This window comes from Pristiophorus japonicus, chromosome 14 (assembly GCF_044704955.1).
Source record: "Pristiophorus japonicus isolate sPriJap1 chromosome 14, sPriJap1.hap1, whole genome shotgun sequence".
NCBI lineage: Eukaryota > Metazoa > Chordata > Chondrichthyes > Pristiophoridae > Pristiophorus > Pristiophorus japonicus.
This window is the reverse complement of record NC_091990.1, coordinates 15,294,174-15,310,281: the sequence shown is the minus strand read 5'-3', so window position 1 is coordinate 15,310,281 and position 16,108 is coordinate 15,294,174. Positions and strand designations below refer to the sequence as shown.

The 16,108-nt window shown below is 43.5% G+C and overlaps 1 protein-coding gene across 5 annotated transcripts in view; it reads left to right on the top strand.

Annotated features, from left to right (window-relative positions):
• The window catches only part of LOC139279745 (protein 4.1-like), a 138,633-nt gene that overhangs the window by 33,606 nt on the left and 88,919 nt on the right, over positions 1-16,108 (top strand). For all 5 annotated transcript variants that reach the window (XM_070898938.1, XM_070898936.1, XM_070898937.1 and 2 more), the window contains exon 2: positions 9,350-9,836. In XM_070898938.1, the coding sequence (XP_070755039.1) occupies positions 9,357-9,836 (480 nt within the window). In that variant the 5' untranslated portion in view covers positions 9,350-9,356. The remainder of the gene's footprint in view (positions 1-9,349; positions 9,837-16,108) is intronic.

Below are 16,108 nucleotides of genomic sequence, written 5' to 3'. Positions count from 1 at the left end.
CTTAATATAACCTTCAGTTTATTAGAGCCTGCATTCTGAATAAAAATGCACCTGTTACAGAATCTTAAACTGCACTTTTTTATCTCTTAAGAATTCAGAATTATTCCTTTGGTACTGTACCTATGTGCTGGCCTTTAAGCTTGTAAATCATTCGATGGAAATAGGATTGTTGTTCTCTAACAAGGCTGGGCCGTTTTTGGCAAATATTGCAATGAGAAAACACCCTATGCACTTTTCTGATTCCACTTTGTAATTGCATTTAGTTGAATTTAGGAAATGAATCGAACCATGAAACCATTCCTAAATCGCAGTACTCTGTGGAGATGAAGATTTTATTCTGTTCAAATTATTTATTTTGTAGTAAAAGTACACCAGTTTTCAGTTAAGATCTGACAATTAAGGAGGAGTGTTTTTTGAGTAATGTACAATGTGATTATAAATCATCCTGTAGTGCCCTCAATGATTCTTGAATCACATCGTTTTGCAGTAGGTTCAAAAAAACTGAGTTAGTGTAGGGCATGTAGGAACAGAAATAGGCCATTTAGCCACTTGAACCTGTTCTGCCATTCAGTGAGATCATGGCTGATCTGTGACCTAACTCCAGATATCTACCTTTGCCCCATATCCCTTAATACCTTTGATTAACAGAAATACATCAATGTCAGATTTAAAATTAACAATTGACCCAGCATAACTGCTGTTTGTGGAAGAGAGTTTCAATCTTCTACTGCCCTTTATGTGTAGAAGTGTTTCTTTTGCTTGAAAGTAAATATGGTGATTTACTACGCATCACCTGTTGGTAATCTTTCACTTAGAGCAGTGTGACATTACTGTGCAAGTACATCCAGTGGACCTTGACTGCTAACCATTTGTTTTGGTTGGCTAAATATCTGATGCATTAAAAACCCTTTGCCATGTTTGAGTCTCCAAACCAAGCTACTGAATGCACTTACTCTTCTATGTGGACATGCTTTATTTACTGACTTCAAAAGAACTTTGGTGCAGAATGGCAGATCCAAAAGTTCAGAACAGCCAAATATGCACAGGGGTATTGATAGAGTTTAACCAGTTCACACCAAGAAGCTTCCCAGTGCTTTTCTAGCCAGGACCAACCTTCATTAGAGATTGACTTGGAGAGTTATTTGGAGCTAATGTGGAAGGATCACAGCCTCCAACAACATTCTACCCCTCCAGGTTCCATTAGTGAGCCATGTTGCCTGATCAATCACAAACAGTATCTTATCAGGCTTGGGTTTTGGACAGTTGAGTCTGCCACAGAGCGTTGACTTGGTTCTGAACTTTTGTCATTAGGCATTTCATCTTGGAACCACTTCAATCCTATAGAGATTCCACTTATTTTCCTGCACAGCCATCCATGAAGACAGTCATTAGTTAGTCATTAGATAACTGACGTCATGGGTTTGAGCCCTCAATACTCAGACAACAGATATCAGGAGCTCCTTATGAACAGTGTCTGAATGCATTGCCACCGTCCTCTTATCACAGCATGAGCACACCTAATAGTCCATTGAGCCAGTGTACTCGATGACAGATCAATGTAGATCAGCGCCCTCCCTCCCTTGTAACGGTTCTCCCATGTTTACCATAAAACCACCTCAAAATCTTTTGCACATTTTTCATTGCATGACCAGGAGTTCTGACCTTACAAGGAGAACTGTTAAGGCACCGTTTATATGCCATAAGCTTAATCCCCATTGGGATTTTGTTGTGATTGAAAGGAGAAAGACTAAAGTTATCTTCAGCATGGTTCAAAAGGACTGTGTTCAGATTGAAGTTGGCAACTACGAGGATTACTAGCTTTCAATATGAAGCAACAATTGTGTTTTTCAATCAGATCCACTCTAGAGCCATGCAAAGCCATTATGCTGCACTTGAGGCACTCACTACCGTATCCCACTGTTCAGCCCAGTGTTTAAAGTGGGGATTAAACCACACTCGGCCTCCAAGATAGTTTGGAAGGGCCATATCATCTGTGAAGGTATGTGCATCGGCATATCCCTCCCTCCCTTCCACTCCTAAGCACAGTGTACAGGCTACAATAATATATTGTAGTGCAAGGTGTTATTTTCCCTGGGCATTACTATTTTCTGATTTATTTAGAAAGAAAAGTCACTGAGGCCAAAATTCACCCCTGCCGGAAAGCTGGCGCATCTACTGTTTTAAAGTTGTTTTTACCGCTGTGCCATACGAGGTGGCCTCCTTGGTGAAATTTCACTCTTTGGCAATTTTTTTGGAATGGACCAGAAGTTGGTCATAATGGGAGCGGAAGTGCGCTAGAGGGGCAGAAGTGGGGGCAGGACGGAGTCTGCCGCTGTCAGTCATCAATGGAGCGGTGCTCAGGGCCATAAATTGTCTGGCCGATCAGGAAGTCGGCCAGCAAAAAAAAAACCATGGCGGCCGCGACAGTGCGCCCTCCCCTTGAAGGGCCGCCGCGCTGCCATGGCTGAGTGAAAGGAAGGTGCACAGAGAGAAAAGGCTGTCGGGGGCACCGCGCAGCGGATCTATGATTTTTCCAGCTAAATTTCGCGAGGGGTGCCATGGAGGTGCGGGAGATCGACGGTGTGCCCTTCGATGCACTTGGGACAGTCGGCAGCAGTGGGGCGGAAGTGGGGACCGCCAGAAACCCCCCCCGAACTGAATTTCGCTGGCGGCAGCCATTGGACCGGAAGTTGGCGACCTCTTGACTCTGCCGCCTGGCGGTAATAGGACCCTGAATTTCAGCCCCACTGACTAAGTTGGGATCCAAAGATCAAGATTTAAGCAAATAAATTGGGATTTTGGGGGGAAATGTTACATTTAGCATTTTTTAAGATTTTAACACGTCTGTGGTATGAGCAGAAATAATTCTTCCAGTTGAAACATTTTTGAATGCATATTATTTTGGTCAGTACAGGTAGTTTGTTTAGCTACATTTTGGATATCTTGCTTTGTCAATGAGCCTGCAGCAACGTTAAGAGAAAACTCATCTATAACGGTTACTACTTCTTGGTCTGAAAGGCTGTTATTGCAGTGAGATAGCTATGCTTGCTCCTTAGGGCATCCCCATTAATCATGCTTTGTTTAACCATATAAACCAGCTGCACCGTTCACAATGTTCTGCAGTGTTTTCAGCTTACTTCAAGGTGAATTGGGAAATGAAGTTTATACTTGTGCTTTTTTTCATTTTTGTACACAAATGATCTCAACATATGTTGGTTAACACCTCAGTATTTCCCTTCTGGGCAGATCTTAACAAATCAGACGTGGCAATTTAAGTTTCTCACATCTGTGCTTTTTTTAATAACACTTTCTAGAAGTACACAAGGTCACAGTTTACGTAGGATTACATAGGAAATACGGCACAGAAACCAGCCATTCGGCTCAACCAGTCCATGCCAGTGTTTATGCTCCACTCGAACCTCCTCCATCTATCCTCATCTAAATCTATCAGCATAACCCTCTGTTCCCTTCTCCCTCATATGCTTGTCTAGCCTCCCATTAAATGCATCTACCTGTATACCATTCGCTTCAACCGTTCCCTGTGGTAGCGAATTCCACATTCTCACCAATCTTTGGGTAAAGAAGTTTCTTCTGAATTACCTATTGGATTTCTTGGTAACTATATTAAATTGATGGCCTCTAGTTATGCTCTTCCCCACAAGTAAAGAAAAAGAAAGAAAAACTTGCATTTATATAGCACCTTTCATGACCACCGGACATCTCAAGGCGCTTTACAGTCAATGAAATACTTTTTGAAGTGCAGTCACTGTTGTAATGTGGGAAATGCGACAGCCAACTTGCGCACAGCAAACTCCCACACACAGCAAAGTGGAAACATTTTCTATCCACTGTATCAAAACCTTTCATAATTTTAAAGACCTCTATTGGGTCACTCCTCAGCCATTTTTCAAGAGAAAAGAGAACCCAGCCTGTTCATCCTTTCCTGATATGTATACCTCTGTATTTCTTGTATCATTCTTGTAAATCTTCTTTGCACCCTCTCCAGTGCCTCAATAACCTTGTTATATAATATGGCGAACAGAACTGCATGTAGTACTCTAAGGCCCCGATATTGGTGGCCTTGTCGCCGAGTTTTGCTGCTGTTTTCCCCTCTCTCCCAGTTTTCACTTGGGCGAGAGGAGAGCACTGCCAGGAACCACCCGCTGTTGTCCTCTGGCGGCCAAGTCACGTAAGTGGCCTCCCGCCTGCCGAGATGCCAGATTGGTGCAGGCTGGAGTCAGCGCCAGCAGGGGTAAGGACCACTGTGTGGAGGCTGGTCTAACCCCGACGATAGTTATGAAGACCTGAAAGAAAAGGTTAGTGAACATCTTTGAAATTTTTTTTACGGCGACTTACCTGGATTGGATCCCCTGAAGGTGTTCCGGTGGGTTTTTTTGGTAATGTTTTTTACTTTTCAGAGATCCCCCCCTCTCTGGGCCCAACTACATCCTCAATGGCACTTGGGCGGCAAGCTCATTTCCCGTAAGCTGTTGTTTGGCCACCGAGTGGTACTGCCACCTCCTTTTAGAGGAATCTTTCAGGCAAAGTACCGCCCGGTCTCTCGGCAGCCATCAGCGGTCCTATGGGCGGGCCTTGCAGCTCATGAAAACCGGGGCCATAGTGTGGTCGAACCAAGGTTCGATACAGCTTTAGCATAACTTCCCTACTTTTCAATTCTATGGGCTCAAGTTTCGGCCTGAGTTGCTCCTATTTTTTTGGAGCAACTAGTTTAGAATGGAGCATATTAGAAATTGCAATTCTCAGCATTTAGTTTGCTCCAGTTCTAGTGAGTTAGAATAGTTCCATTTTAGAACAGATTTTTTTTTCAAAAGGGGGCATGTCCAGCCACTTACGCCTGTTTTGCAAGTTTAGGCAGCGAAAACTTACTCCAAACTAACTTAGAATGGAGTAAGTGTAGATTTTTGTACGCTCAGAAAAACCTTGCCTACACTTAGAAATCAGGCGTAGGGATCAAGAGATGGGGGGAGTGGTGGGGAAGGGGGGTTTACAAATATTAAACACTTCACTTTTACAAATAAAGAGCCATCATCAATAATAAATGATAAATAAATCAACCAATAAATCAATCAAAAAAAATAAAAAAATTAAAAATAAAAAAATTAAATATCACTCAATAAATAAAAAATTATTTCTACTCACCTACTGCAGCACCGGGGAGAAGAGAGAGGGGGGGGGGTGGAGAAAGAGGAGAGGAGGGGAGAAGAGAGGAGGGGGGAGAAGATGAACGGGACGGGGGGGGCGGGGAGGAGAGGAGAGGAGAGAGGATGATGAACGGGTGGGGAAGAGATGATGATGACTGGGGGCGGAGGGAGAAGAAGCCGAGCCCCGCCGAGGATTTAGGGTAGGGCCCGCATGCAGCAGATGCCGGGCTGCCGATAATGACGACTCTTTGGGCAGGGCCCGCCCCCAGTGAGATGCCGGGCAGGCAGGCCCCGCCGCCAACGAAGAAGCCGGACTCCCGCCGAGGACTTCGGGCAGGGCCCGCACACAGCAGATGCCAGGCCGCCGCCGACTCTTCGGCTGGGGCCCGCCCCCAGTGAGATGCCGGGTGGGCGGGGCCCGCCGCCGACGAGGGAAGTGGTGTCAGGCCACTCGGCCGGGGATAGGGGCGATGTCCCTTCAGTCTGGGATAGGGTCGTCGCCCGGAGACGGGACCCGCCGGGAGGGCCGGGAGCTACTGCACACGCGCGCAGCCTCCAGTGTGCACGCGCGCAGCTGCCAGCATTGTTTTTGGCGCAGGGCTGTAGCTCCGTCCCCAGTAGCTCTGCTGCGCAGCGCCGAGCTGGAAATGGGCCTACAGCTATCTGAGAATCGCGAGGTAAGTATTCGGCGCAATTTTTGTTCTACAAATGTGTGTCGTTCTAGCGGGGTTCCGAAACTTGAGCCCCATACTTCTAGAAATAAACCCTAGTGCTTGTTTTTTTTTTAAATGTCCTGTGTCACTACTTTTCGTGATTTGTGTATTTGTACTCCGCGATCCTTTTGTTCCCCTACCCCACCTAGACTCGCACCCTCCTATCAAAATGTAATGCCTCACATTTATCTGCGTTGAATTTCAATTGCCAATTTTATGCCCATTCTGCAAGTTTATTCCTCCTGCAATTTGATGCAGTCCTCCTCGGTTTTGACTATCTCTCCCTTTCCGCACCCCCCCTCCATTTGGTGTCATCCGCAAATTTAGAAATTGTGTTTTTGATTCCAAATCGTTAACATAAATTGTGAACAGTAGTGGTCCCAGCACTGATCCTTGTGGAACACCACTACCCAACTTCTGCCACTGTGAATACCTTTTACCCCTACTCTCTGCTTTCTGTCTTGAAGCCAGCTAACTATCCATTCTGCTACTTGTCCCCTGACTCCGCATTCTCTGTCCTTGTTCATCAGTCTGTTATGGGGTACTTTATCGAAGGCTTTTTGAAAATCTAGATAAATTATAACTACTGCATTACCATTGTCTACTCTCTCTGTTACCTCTTCAAAAAATTTAATGATGTTGGTCAAGCAAGTCTTTCCCTTTTGAAATCCATGTTGACTATTCATTACAGGTTGAGTGTCCAAAATCCGGAATTCCGGAATGATCCGGACTCCGGACCGATTGGTAGCAGGGTCGTCTGGAATCCGTAAAATGTTTTGGAATCCAGACCCGCCGACCTCGAGGTGCCACTGCTGCCTGACCTCAGGCCTCGCCTCGCCGCTGCCCGACCTCGCGCCTCGCCGCTGACCGACCTCGGGCCTCGCCTCGCCGCTGACTGACCTCAGGCCTCGCCTCGCCGCTGACTGACCTCAGGCCTCGCCTCGCCGCTGACTGACCTCAGGCCTCGCCTCGCCGCTGACCGACCTCAGGCCTCGCCTCGCTGCTGCCCGACCTCGCGCCTCGCCTCGCTGCTGCCCGACCTCGCGCCTCGCCTCGCCGCTGCCCGACCTCGCGCCTCGCCTCGCCGCCACTGCCCTTACCTCAGGCCTCCTCGCTGGCCCGCCTGAAAGCCTCCCAATGGCCCACCCGACCAGCTCTTCGGCAGCGGGGCTCCGCCCGAACTCTTCCCCAGCGGCGGGTCCCCGCCTGAACTCTTCTTTGGTGGCGGGGCCCTGCCCAAACACCTACACGCCGGCGGGGCCTGCCCGAACACCTCATCACCCGGCGACCCGAACAGCTCTTCGGAAATACCCAAACCTGGGATCTGGTTTCATGACGTCAGAAAGACGTTCCAAAATCCGGAATGGCCTCGGTCCCAAGGGTTCCAGATTTGGGCGCTGCACCTATACTATATTTTTGGTTTCTAGATGTTCTTCCAATTTCTCCAGTAACACTAACATTGTACACCAGCTTTACAATGGCAAAAAGGTTACAGTGCCAACTTAACCTGCCATGTATAAATTGATTGTACTAATGCTTATAAATGCTGTTTATTCTGAATGAAGTACTGCAGTGTATTCTTCCTCCTGTGGAGATCCAACTATTGATGTTTATTGTATAACATAATTAAACATGATCACAGGTTTTGGTTGCAGAGAGGTTATAAGGTAACTGAATGAGGTTCCTGTTATCCATAAACTTTTGTCATCTGTCAGTGCCACTGCCCAAAGACAGAACACTTAAACTAGTGGTCTGTATCAGGCCTCGGAACACTTGCAGCCAGTATGGGTGGCTGATTAACGGTACAGAGAGTGACAGGATAATCTTTGTTTTTTCCCTGAAGAATTGCACTCATTTGTCATTTTGAGTCCATGCACTAATGCTGGTAACATTTTTGTCAAGAGGGCAGTCTTGTTAGATGTCCCAGGTCCCAAAACTACAGAAGAATGCTATTGATTCAGTAGCTCTTACCTGGCCCTTTGGGTTGCCATTGCACACATATTGCATGCTTTGGAGTAAGTATCACTTTTGACATAAAAATAGAGTTAAGCATAAGTTTTATTTAAAGAGCTTTTACATCCAACTGCTGTATTTTTTTCCGAAGCACTTTGTTCATTTGTGAAAGTAATTTGCAGCAAGCGAGATAAAGTTCATGTTTCTTTTACTCAGTACACTTTATTGGGTATTAATTGCATTTCTGCGCAAATAGCATGTATTTTTATAACTTGCAGAAGTACAAGGTGTCAGTATTGGCTCAGTGGTAGCACTGGCCTCTGAGACAGAAGTTCATGGGTTCAAGCTCCCCTCCAGAGAGCAAATAATCAATGCAATATTGAGGAAGTGGTGCTCTGTCACAGGTGCTGCCTTTCAGATTAGAAGTTAAACTCAGGTGGCCGTGAAAATCCCATGGCACTATTCAAAGAGTTAGGGAGTTCTCCCAGTGTCCTGCACCCTTCAACTCAAAAGTTTGTGTGCTTTAACTTACTAGAAGTTCAAGTTGCTAACGGTGCAATGGGGCATCTGGGATCTTACTGAACGACAGGACCAACAGTCTATCTCCTTAACCAATGCAATTTAAGGTTTGAGAAAGAAACCGGAATTGCAGAAAAGGAGAATGAAGAGTATGAGAGTTGAACAGTGGGCTAAATATTGAGATGCGTTTCCCCTCAGTGGAGTATGGTGGCTTTTGCATGGCTATCAAAATTATTGCTTTGACGATGCATGGGGACTGCTCCAGTTGTTTCATTGGTACTTGGATATGTGCTCCATAAAATATGTTCTGTATTTATTGGAGTGCAATACACATATGCAGTTATTTTTGACAGTTTGAGGAATTCTTCCAAGGGAGTTCCCTACTCTTGTGTTGGGCAGACGACGACCGACCAGCTGATGTGGTCCCCTTGGAGATGATGTGGACTTGTTTGGTGCTGGTTTCCATAGAGCTAGGGTGTAACTGCATTGCTTCAAAAGTGCGTATTTTAAAAGTTATTTTCTCTTGATAATGTTTGTCTTGTAAAAACAAAATTGCAGTGGAATTCTTGAATAATACTTCTAGGCTTGGCCTCACTTTATAGTGTGACAAATACAAATTGTACTTGTTACTTCTCAATTAGTTTGTCAGACATTGACTTTTTATTAATCCCTATTGGGAAATCGCTGATTCTTACTGTAGCTTTGTGGTATGTGCAGTTCATTTGAAAAATGTACTTACAACTGTGTGTTTTGTTTACAGGAACAGTCATGTTGCTTTTAATTGTATACAGTGTTGTTTGTGACATCAACAACTTATTGCTGAATACCATTCCTTTTTCAATTCATCAGCTCAGACAATTCAGAGATGTATTTTAGCATAATTCTATAAGGAACTGCTGAATCGAGCCCGAGACTCAGAAAATGCTGTACTTAAGCTCTAACCATCCAAAGCAAGGATCTGTATCTTATGGTGTTTTTAACTTATCTTTTTTTTTTATACAGCTTCATCATGACTACAGAAATTAGCTTGAGTGCTGCAATAGAAAATCCCCATCAGCAACAGCCAACTTCTGAGCAACAGGAGCCTCCCAACTTGGACAAACTAGAAACCCAGCCAAAGGAGAATCAGGAATCAACCGAAGTGGTGGACAAGCAAACGCCAACAACACCAGTCAACGGTGGTCCGGCCCACAAAGAGGAAGCAGAGAAGGAGCAGTCTTCAGGCAGCAAAGGATTGTCACGCTTCTTACCTGGTTGGTTCAAGAGACCTAAGTCTCAGATTTCAGTAGAAGAGAGTGGAAAGGAGATTGGGGTAGCTTCTGTGGAGGACAACACAACACCAGTACAACAACAACTGAATTCAGTTGAGCAAACAGAAGAAAGAGACCTGGTTGAACAAGGGGCACCTATCGCTGATCAGGAGTTGGATGATAATATTGAAGAAGAAGCAACTTTAGATTTACATTCACTGAGCAGTGCTGAAACTCAGGTAATGAATGTTTCTGTTGTTGAATCCAGTGGTGGGCAACGATTAGATGGTGGAAGATTGTATTGGAATGCTTTAAGTTTGCTGTCATGTGCAATTAGCATATTTTGTTGCCAAAAGCAGTTCTATGTCCTAAAAAGTGCTAAACACTCTACAATACCACATATATAGCTAGGAAGAAGTGTGCATTAATCTGAAAGGTGTTGCTGGAATCAGAGAAATTCCTCTGAGTTTTATAAATTTTTATATCAAGCTCTGATGTTGAAATAAACACCAGTGTTGCTGCAGTAAAGCTACTTGGATAACAGAGTAGCTTTTATTGCATAATATTTGTCCAAGCCACTGAGATAAGTATATGAAATATCATTTAAAAATTAAAAGAATTCTGCTGCACTGTTATCCCTTTCTACCATTTTCCTCTTTTCTCTTTCTGTCCTTTGTTTGCTTTTTAACTATTTTAGGCCAGAATTTGCAGTGAGTTTGTCTGTGTACTCTGAGTACGCCGTCATACTGCCTTTGAAATGAACCGCAAGTTCGGGACAAGCGCATGCACTAAATCCCTAACTTGCGATCTGTCAGGTTACGATTTGACAGATTATCTGCTCCATCTTGGAAATCCCAATTTCTGGCGAAGAGTTGAGCTAATTGCCCATCAACTGTCCAGCAATTATATATGCTAATTTTTGAGATTAGATAGTTATGCATTCTATTAGCTCCATAATAATAACTTTTATTTATATAGCGCCTTTAACGTAGTAAAACGTCCCAAGGCGCTTCACAGCAGTGTAACAAAATAAAACAGATAAATTTGACACCAAGCCACAAAAGAAAAAATTAAGGCAGATGATCAAAAGCTTGGTTAAAGAGGTAGGTTTTAAGGAACGTCTTAAAGGAAGAAAGAGAGGTGGAGAGGTTTAGGGAAGGAGTTCCAGAGCTTGGGGCCCAAACAGCTGAAGGTACGGCCACCGATGGCTGAGCAGTTATAATATGGGATGTTCAAGAGGGCAGAATTTAAGGAGCGCAGACATCTTGTGGGGTTGTGAAGCTGAAAAAGATTACAGAGATAGGGAGGGGCAAGGCCATGGAGTGATTTGTAAACGAGGATGAGAATTTTGAAATTGAGGCATTGTTTAACCTGGAGCCAACGTAGGTCAAAAAGCACGGGGGTGATGGGTGATCGTGACTTGGTGCGAGTTAATACACTGGCTGCTAAGTTTTGGATGACCTCAAGTTTGCGTAGTGTAGAATGTGGGTGGCCAGCCAGGAGTGAGTTGGAGTGGTCAAGTCTAGAGGTAACAAAGGCATGAATGAAGATTTCAGCAGCAGAATAGTTGAGGCAGGGGCATAGACGGGCAATGTTACGGAGGTGGAAAAAGGCAGTTTTAGTTTCGCTGCGGATATGTGGCTGGAAACTCATTTCAGAGTTAAATATGACAACCTAGGTTGCGAACTAGGTTGCTTGATGCTAGGGAGAGGGGTGGAGTCAGTGGTTAGGGAACGCAGTTTGTGGTGGGGGACCAAAGATAATGGCTTCGGTCTTCCCGATATTTAATTGGAGAAAATTTTTGCTTATCCAGTACTGGATGTCGGACAAGCAATCTGACAATTTAGATACCAAGCAGGGGTTAAGAGAAATGGTGGAGAGGTAGAGCTGGGTGTCGTCGGCATGTATGTGGAAACTGACTCGGTGTTTTCAGATAATGTCGCCAAGGGGCAGCATATAAGAGGGGGCTAAGGACAGATCGTTGGGGGACACCACAGGTAACGTTGCAGGAGTGGGAAGAGAAGTCATTGCAGGAGATTTTTTGGTTACGATTAGATGGATAAGAAAGGAATCATGCAAGTGCAGTCCCACCCAGCTGGACATTGGTGGAGAGGCATTGGAGATGGATGGAGTGGTCAACCGTGTCAAAGGCTGCAGACAGGTCCAGAAGGTCGAGGAGGGATAATTTACCTTTGAAACACTCTCAAAGGATGTAATTTGTGACTTTGATGAGAGCCGTTTCGGTACTGTGGTGGGGGGCGAAAACCAGATTGAAGGGATTTAAACATTGACTTCATGGAAAGATGGTCATGGATTTGGGACGCAACAATACGCTCATGTACTTTGGACAAGAAAGGGAGGTTGGAGATGGGGCGATAGCTAGTGAGCAAAGTGGGGTCAAGAGTTGTGTTTTTGAGGAGAGGAGTGATGATAACAGATTTGAAGGAGAGGGGAACAGTACCTGAGGAGAGAGAACCGATAACACTGTCAGCTAACATGGGAGCCAAAAAAGGAAGTTGGGCACTCAGCACTTTAATGTAAATAGGGTCAAGGCAGCAGGAAGTGGGTCTCATGGACAAGATGAGCTTGGCAAGATCAAGAGGGAAGATCAAAGAAAAACTAGAGAAAGATGTGAGTTTAGGGCTAGGGCAGGTGGGGACATAGAGGAAGTTTGGCCCTGTGAGCTAGGTGAAGGAAGGGAACTCACAGAAGCAGCTGATCGGATGGTTCAATCTTTGAGACAAAGAAGTCCATGAGCTCCTCACACTTGTTGGAGGCGAGTCTGGTGGAGACAGGGAAGAGGGGTTTAAGGAGACAGTTAGCAGGAGAGAATAGTAGCCAGGAGTTATTTTTGCAATCCAGAATGATCCTGGAATAGTGAACAGCTTTTGTAGACCAGAGTTGAAACTGATAATGTTTTATGGGTTCGAGCCAGATCTGGCGGTGAATGGCTAAAGCAGTTGTCTGCCACACCCGTTCAAGTCTGCGCCCTTTTGACTTGAGGGAGCAAAGATGAGGGTTGTACCAGGGGGTTGTACTAGGGGGAACGGCCAGCGTGGGAGAGAGTGATCTTTTTAATAGGGACTAGGTGATGCAATGAATCATAAAACTGTTCGAAACACCTCCAATGATTAATGTTCACATTTTTCAGATTTCTGTTTGGGCTCTGTTGTATTTCTGTTTGTATCACCTGTTCCACCTGTTCATTTTATTTTATATGAAATTTCAGAGCTTCAGCGATTCATCAGAACTCTAATTTCAATATTAGATTGAAGAATTAATTCCCAAATAAGCTTTTTAGGTGGGTCTGTGTGAGACAGAGAGAGAAAGTCATATTGGAACTATTTATTCTTCTAGTCCTTATAATTGTTCTGAAAATACATTGGATGAAGAAATGCAATATAAAGAAAGTTACCAGTTTTGGATTTAGACACTTTCCCAACAATGTACTGATTGGACCACCAGGGCCACGTGATCCCAGGTACACTTCCGCACACTACGCCCCTAGGATCCGTGGTCCATTACGCTGCCCTCGAACACAGCGTCAGAGAGTAAGTTCATGAAGGGAGGGTCCCCCATCAAGTAAGTTTGTGTTCTTTTTACAGGTCAGTGGCGTACTCCATAGCTATGCTGCCAACCGCAATTTCTGGGCTGTTACTTTTTCTCCCCTAATTAATCTAGCTACTGTACATAAATATAAAAAAAACCTTTCTCCTGGTTTCTATCATACGTGTTGGAGTGTGAGCAACTTTCAAAAATATTGACTTCCAAGGCTAATTTTTACCCTCTAGTTAATCAAAAGCCTGGAATGCAACATAAGAAACCCCAGAAAATGCTGAAAACTCAGCAGATCAGGCTGCATCTGTGGAGAGATGATGGTAGGGTTAAAGTTTTAGATCTTTTGACCCTTCGTCAGAACCCTGGAATGTAAGGAGTAATCTATAACAATATATATGTGGCTAAGTCAACCTTTTAAAGTGTCAAACACTGCAAGTGAGTACACTCATTGAGCCTTGGATCCCAACAGCGGCCGATTAAATACATTCATCCATGCAGCTGGAAGGATTAATGCAGTGGTCACAATCAGTATATTTATGCTTTGAAATGAAAAAGTAACATTTTGGATGGAAAATTAATTTCCCCCAGCTTCCCAGAATGTGTTTTAAAGTTTGTTTTTGTGTGCAGTATCTAAAGTTTTACACTGTGAATAAGAGTTTGAGTTTCACTGGTAAATATGGAAAGTTTACTTATGTCATCATTGGGCCAGATTATAGCAAGGGTGTCCAAAATACAGCCTATGAACTACATGTAGCCCTTGAGTCTTGGCAAATCAGCCCCTGAAGCCCAAGAAAATCAGTCCTTTTTGTGCTCAATCTTGTTTAAATTTTGTCAGGTTTGGAGACAACTGTTTTTAGAAGTGTTGCCTCCTTGATGGGTAAATCTTAAATCCGAACACCATCTGTTGTGACTGCTGTTTTAAATGTATCAACATGAATGGAAACATTGATTTTAAACTTTATATTTAGCCAGCAAGGTTCCCTGGTATGTGGTCCTCTGGGCTATACTATAATTTACACTATCATTTTCAACAGTCTTTCAATAGTGGTTTGTAATTTATTACAGCGTTCAATCCATTTAGTGAACAGAATTTAGTACCATAACAGCATAATTAAATCATTGTTCTACTGACCTTTATTTTAAAAGCTAGCAAAGACGGATTTGTGTACAGGAGGTCCCAAATCTCTCTCTCAGATGACCATGCATAATTGCAATATTAAGGACCTTTCCACTAATTGGTTAATTGACATGTGAATTAGCAGAAATATTCAATCTGAACACATTTGGACTTGTAACCTGTTGATGTTACACAAATGTTTGTGATAATTTAAATGAATACAATTCTCTTTATACTTGCTATCAAAAAATGTTTTATTTGGCAGCAATTTAACAAAGTATTAGAACAAGGTGTAGTGTTCAGAGCTCCCTTAGTAAATTGGATGCAAGTATAGTATATCTGAATTTGCTATATGTGAAAGGAGTGATTTCTATCAAATTTAGAATCACAAACTTGCTCACAGCCACTAATAACAGAAGGAGCAGGTGTGGGGAGTTCTACAGTAAGTAAATAACTGGTATATTGCCAAAATCCTGTTGTTTCACAGCCTAAGCTGACATGAGTGATGATGCCAGGCCGTTGAAATTGTTCTGACTACATCACAAACAACTTTTGCAACCAGATAGATGCTCCAACTCTCCTTGGAAAATAAGGCACACTCTGGGGTTTGAAAATCTGCCCACAAAAGATTTAATTTCGTTTAATTACATTATACAGGTCCGAAATCCAGAGTTCCGAAATTCGGAATGTTCCGGACACCGGGCTGACCCGTAGCGGAGTCGTCCGAAATCTGGGAAATGTTCCAAAATTCGGACATTTTTAAAAACCGATTACCGCTGCAAGTTGGGCCTAGGGAGGGGGGAAAACATTTTTAAAAATTGACAAAACATTCACAAAACCCTTACCTACTAAATCGCTGAAAAAGAATTAAAAAATAAAAACTTTTTTGCAGGTCTTCAATGCAGGTTTTTCCCGGCCACTGACCCGGAACCCCTGACCCACAGCCGATGCTATTGAACCCGGAACCATCGACCCCCGCTCTGCCGCCGACCCAGGTCCCGCTGGATCGCCCCCCCCCAGCTCCTTACTTCGGCCCAGGTTTTTCTGGATTCAGGACATCGGAAAGATGTTCCAAAATCCAGAAATACCCAAACTTCGGCCTGGGTGTTTCCCAAGGTTTCCGGATTTTGGACGCTCCATCTGTACATTGTATTAAGTCTTTATAAATGCCCCTTTCCTAAATTTATAGGTTAAGTAATCTAAAAATTGACTGGATTCAATTAAGCACAGTAGGAAAAGATGAACATTGCAAAGAAATCAATTGAAAGTTCGTATACCATTGTGGAAATGGATAGGGTGTTAGGGTTATGTTGACATAAACCTGGCGCTGTGAAATGGCACAAGTTATAGTGGTTTTAAATTGGAAAATCAGTTTTAATGTATCCAAACAATAAATTAACTAATTCAGTTTTATTAGGATAAAAGAAATGCTTGTAAATAAAAACATTATCAAATTCTAATTTAGACTTGTTTTAAAAGAAGCTCAGTTTCATATTCAACATAGGTCTATATAAGTCACACAAAAAGTAATTGCAGTCAATTAAAATCTATACAATTCAATATAGGGCACATACTTCCTGAACGCAAGCCTTATTTCCCATTCTCACACGTTTCTGGTGATGCTTTATCTGTCAACATTTAACATTATAATTCCTTCTGTCGTCAACATTTTCCCCTTTGGAATGAGTTTTTGAAGTCCCTTTCCCAACTGAGTTGCCATTTTGTTTATAAAAAAATACTTGTATATTCCAAAATAAGTTTGAATGCAAGGTTATTTATGGTGTCTTCAGCATGAAATGAGATCTCTGCTGATTAGATAAATACATTTGATTTTGG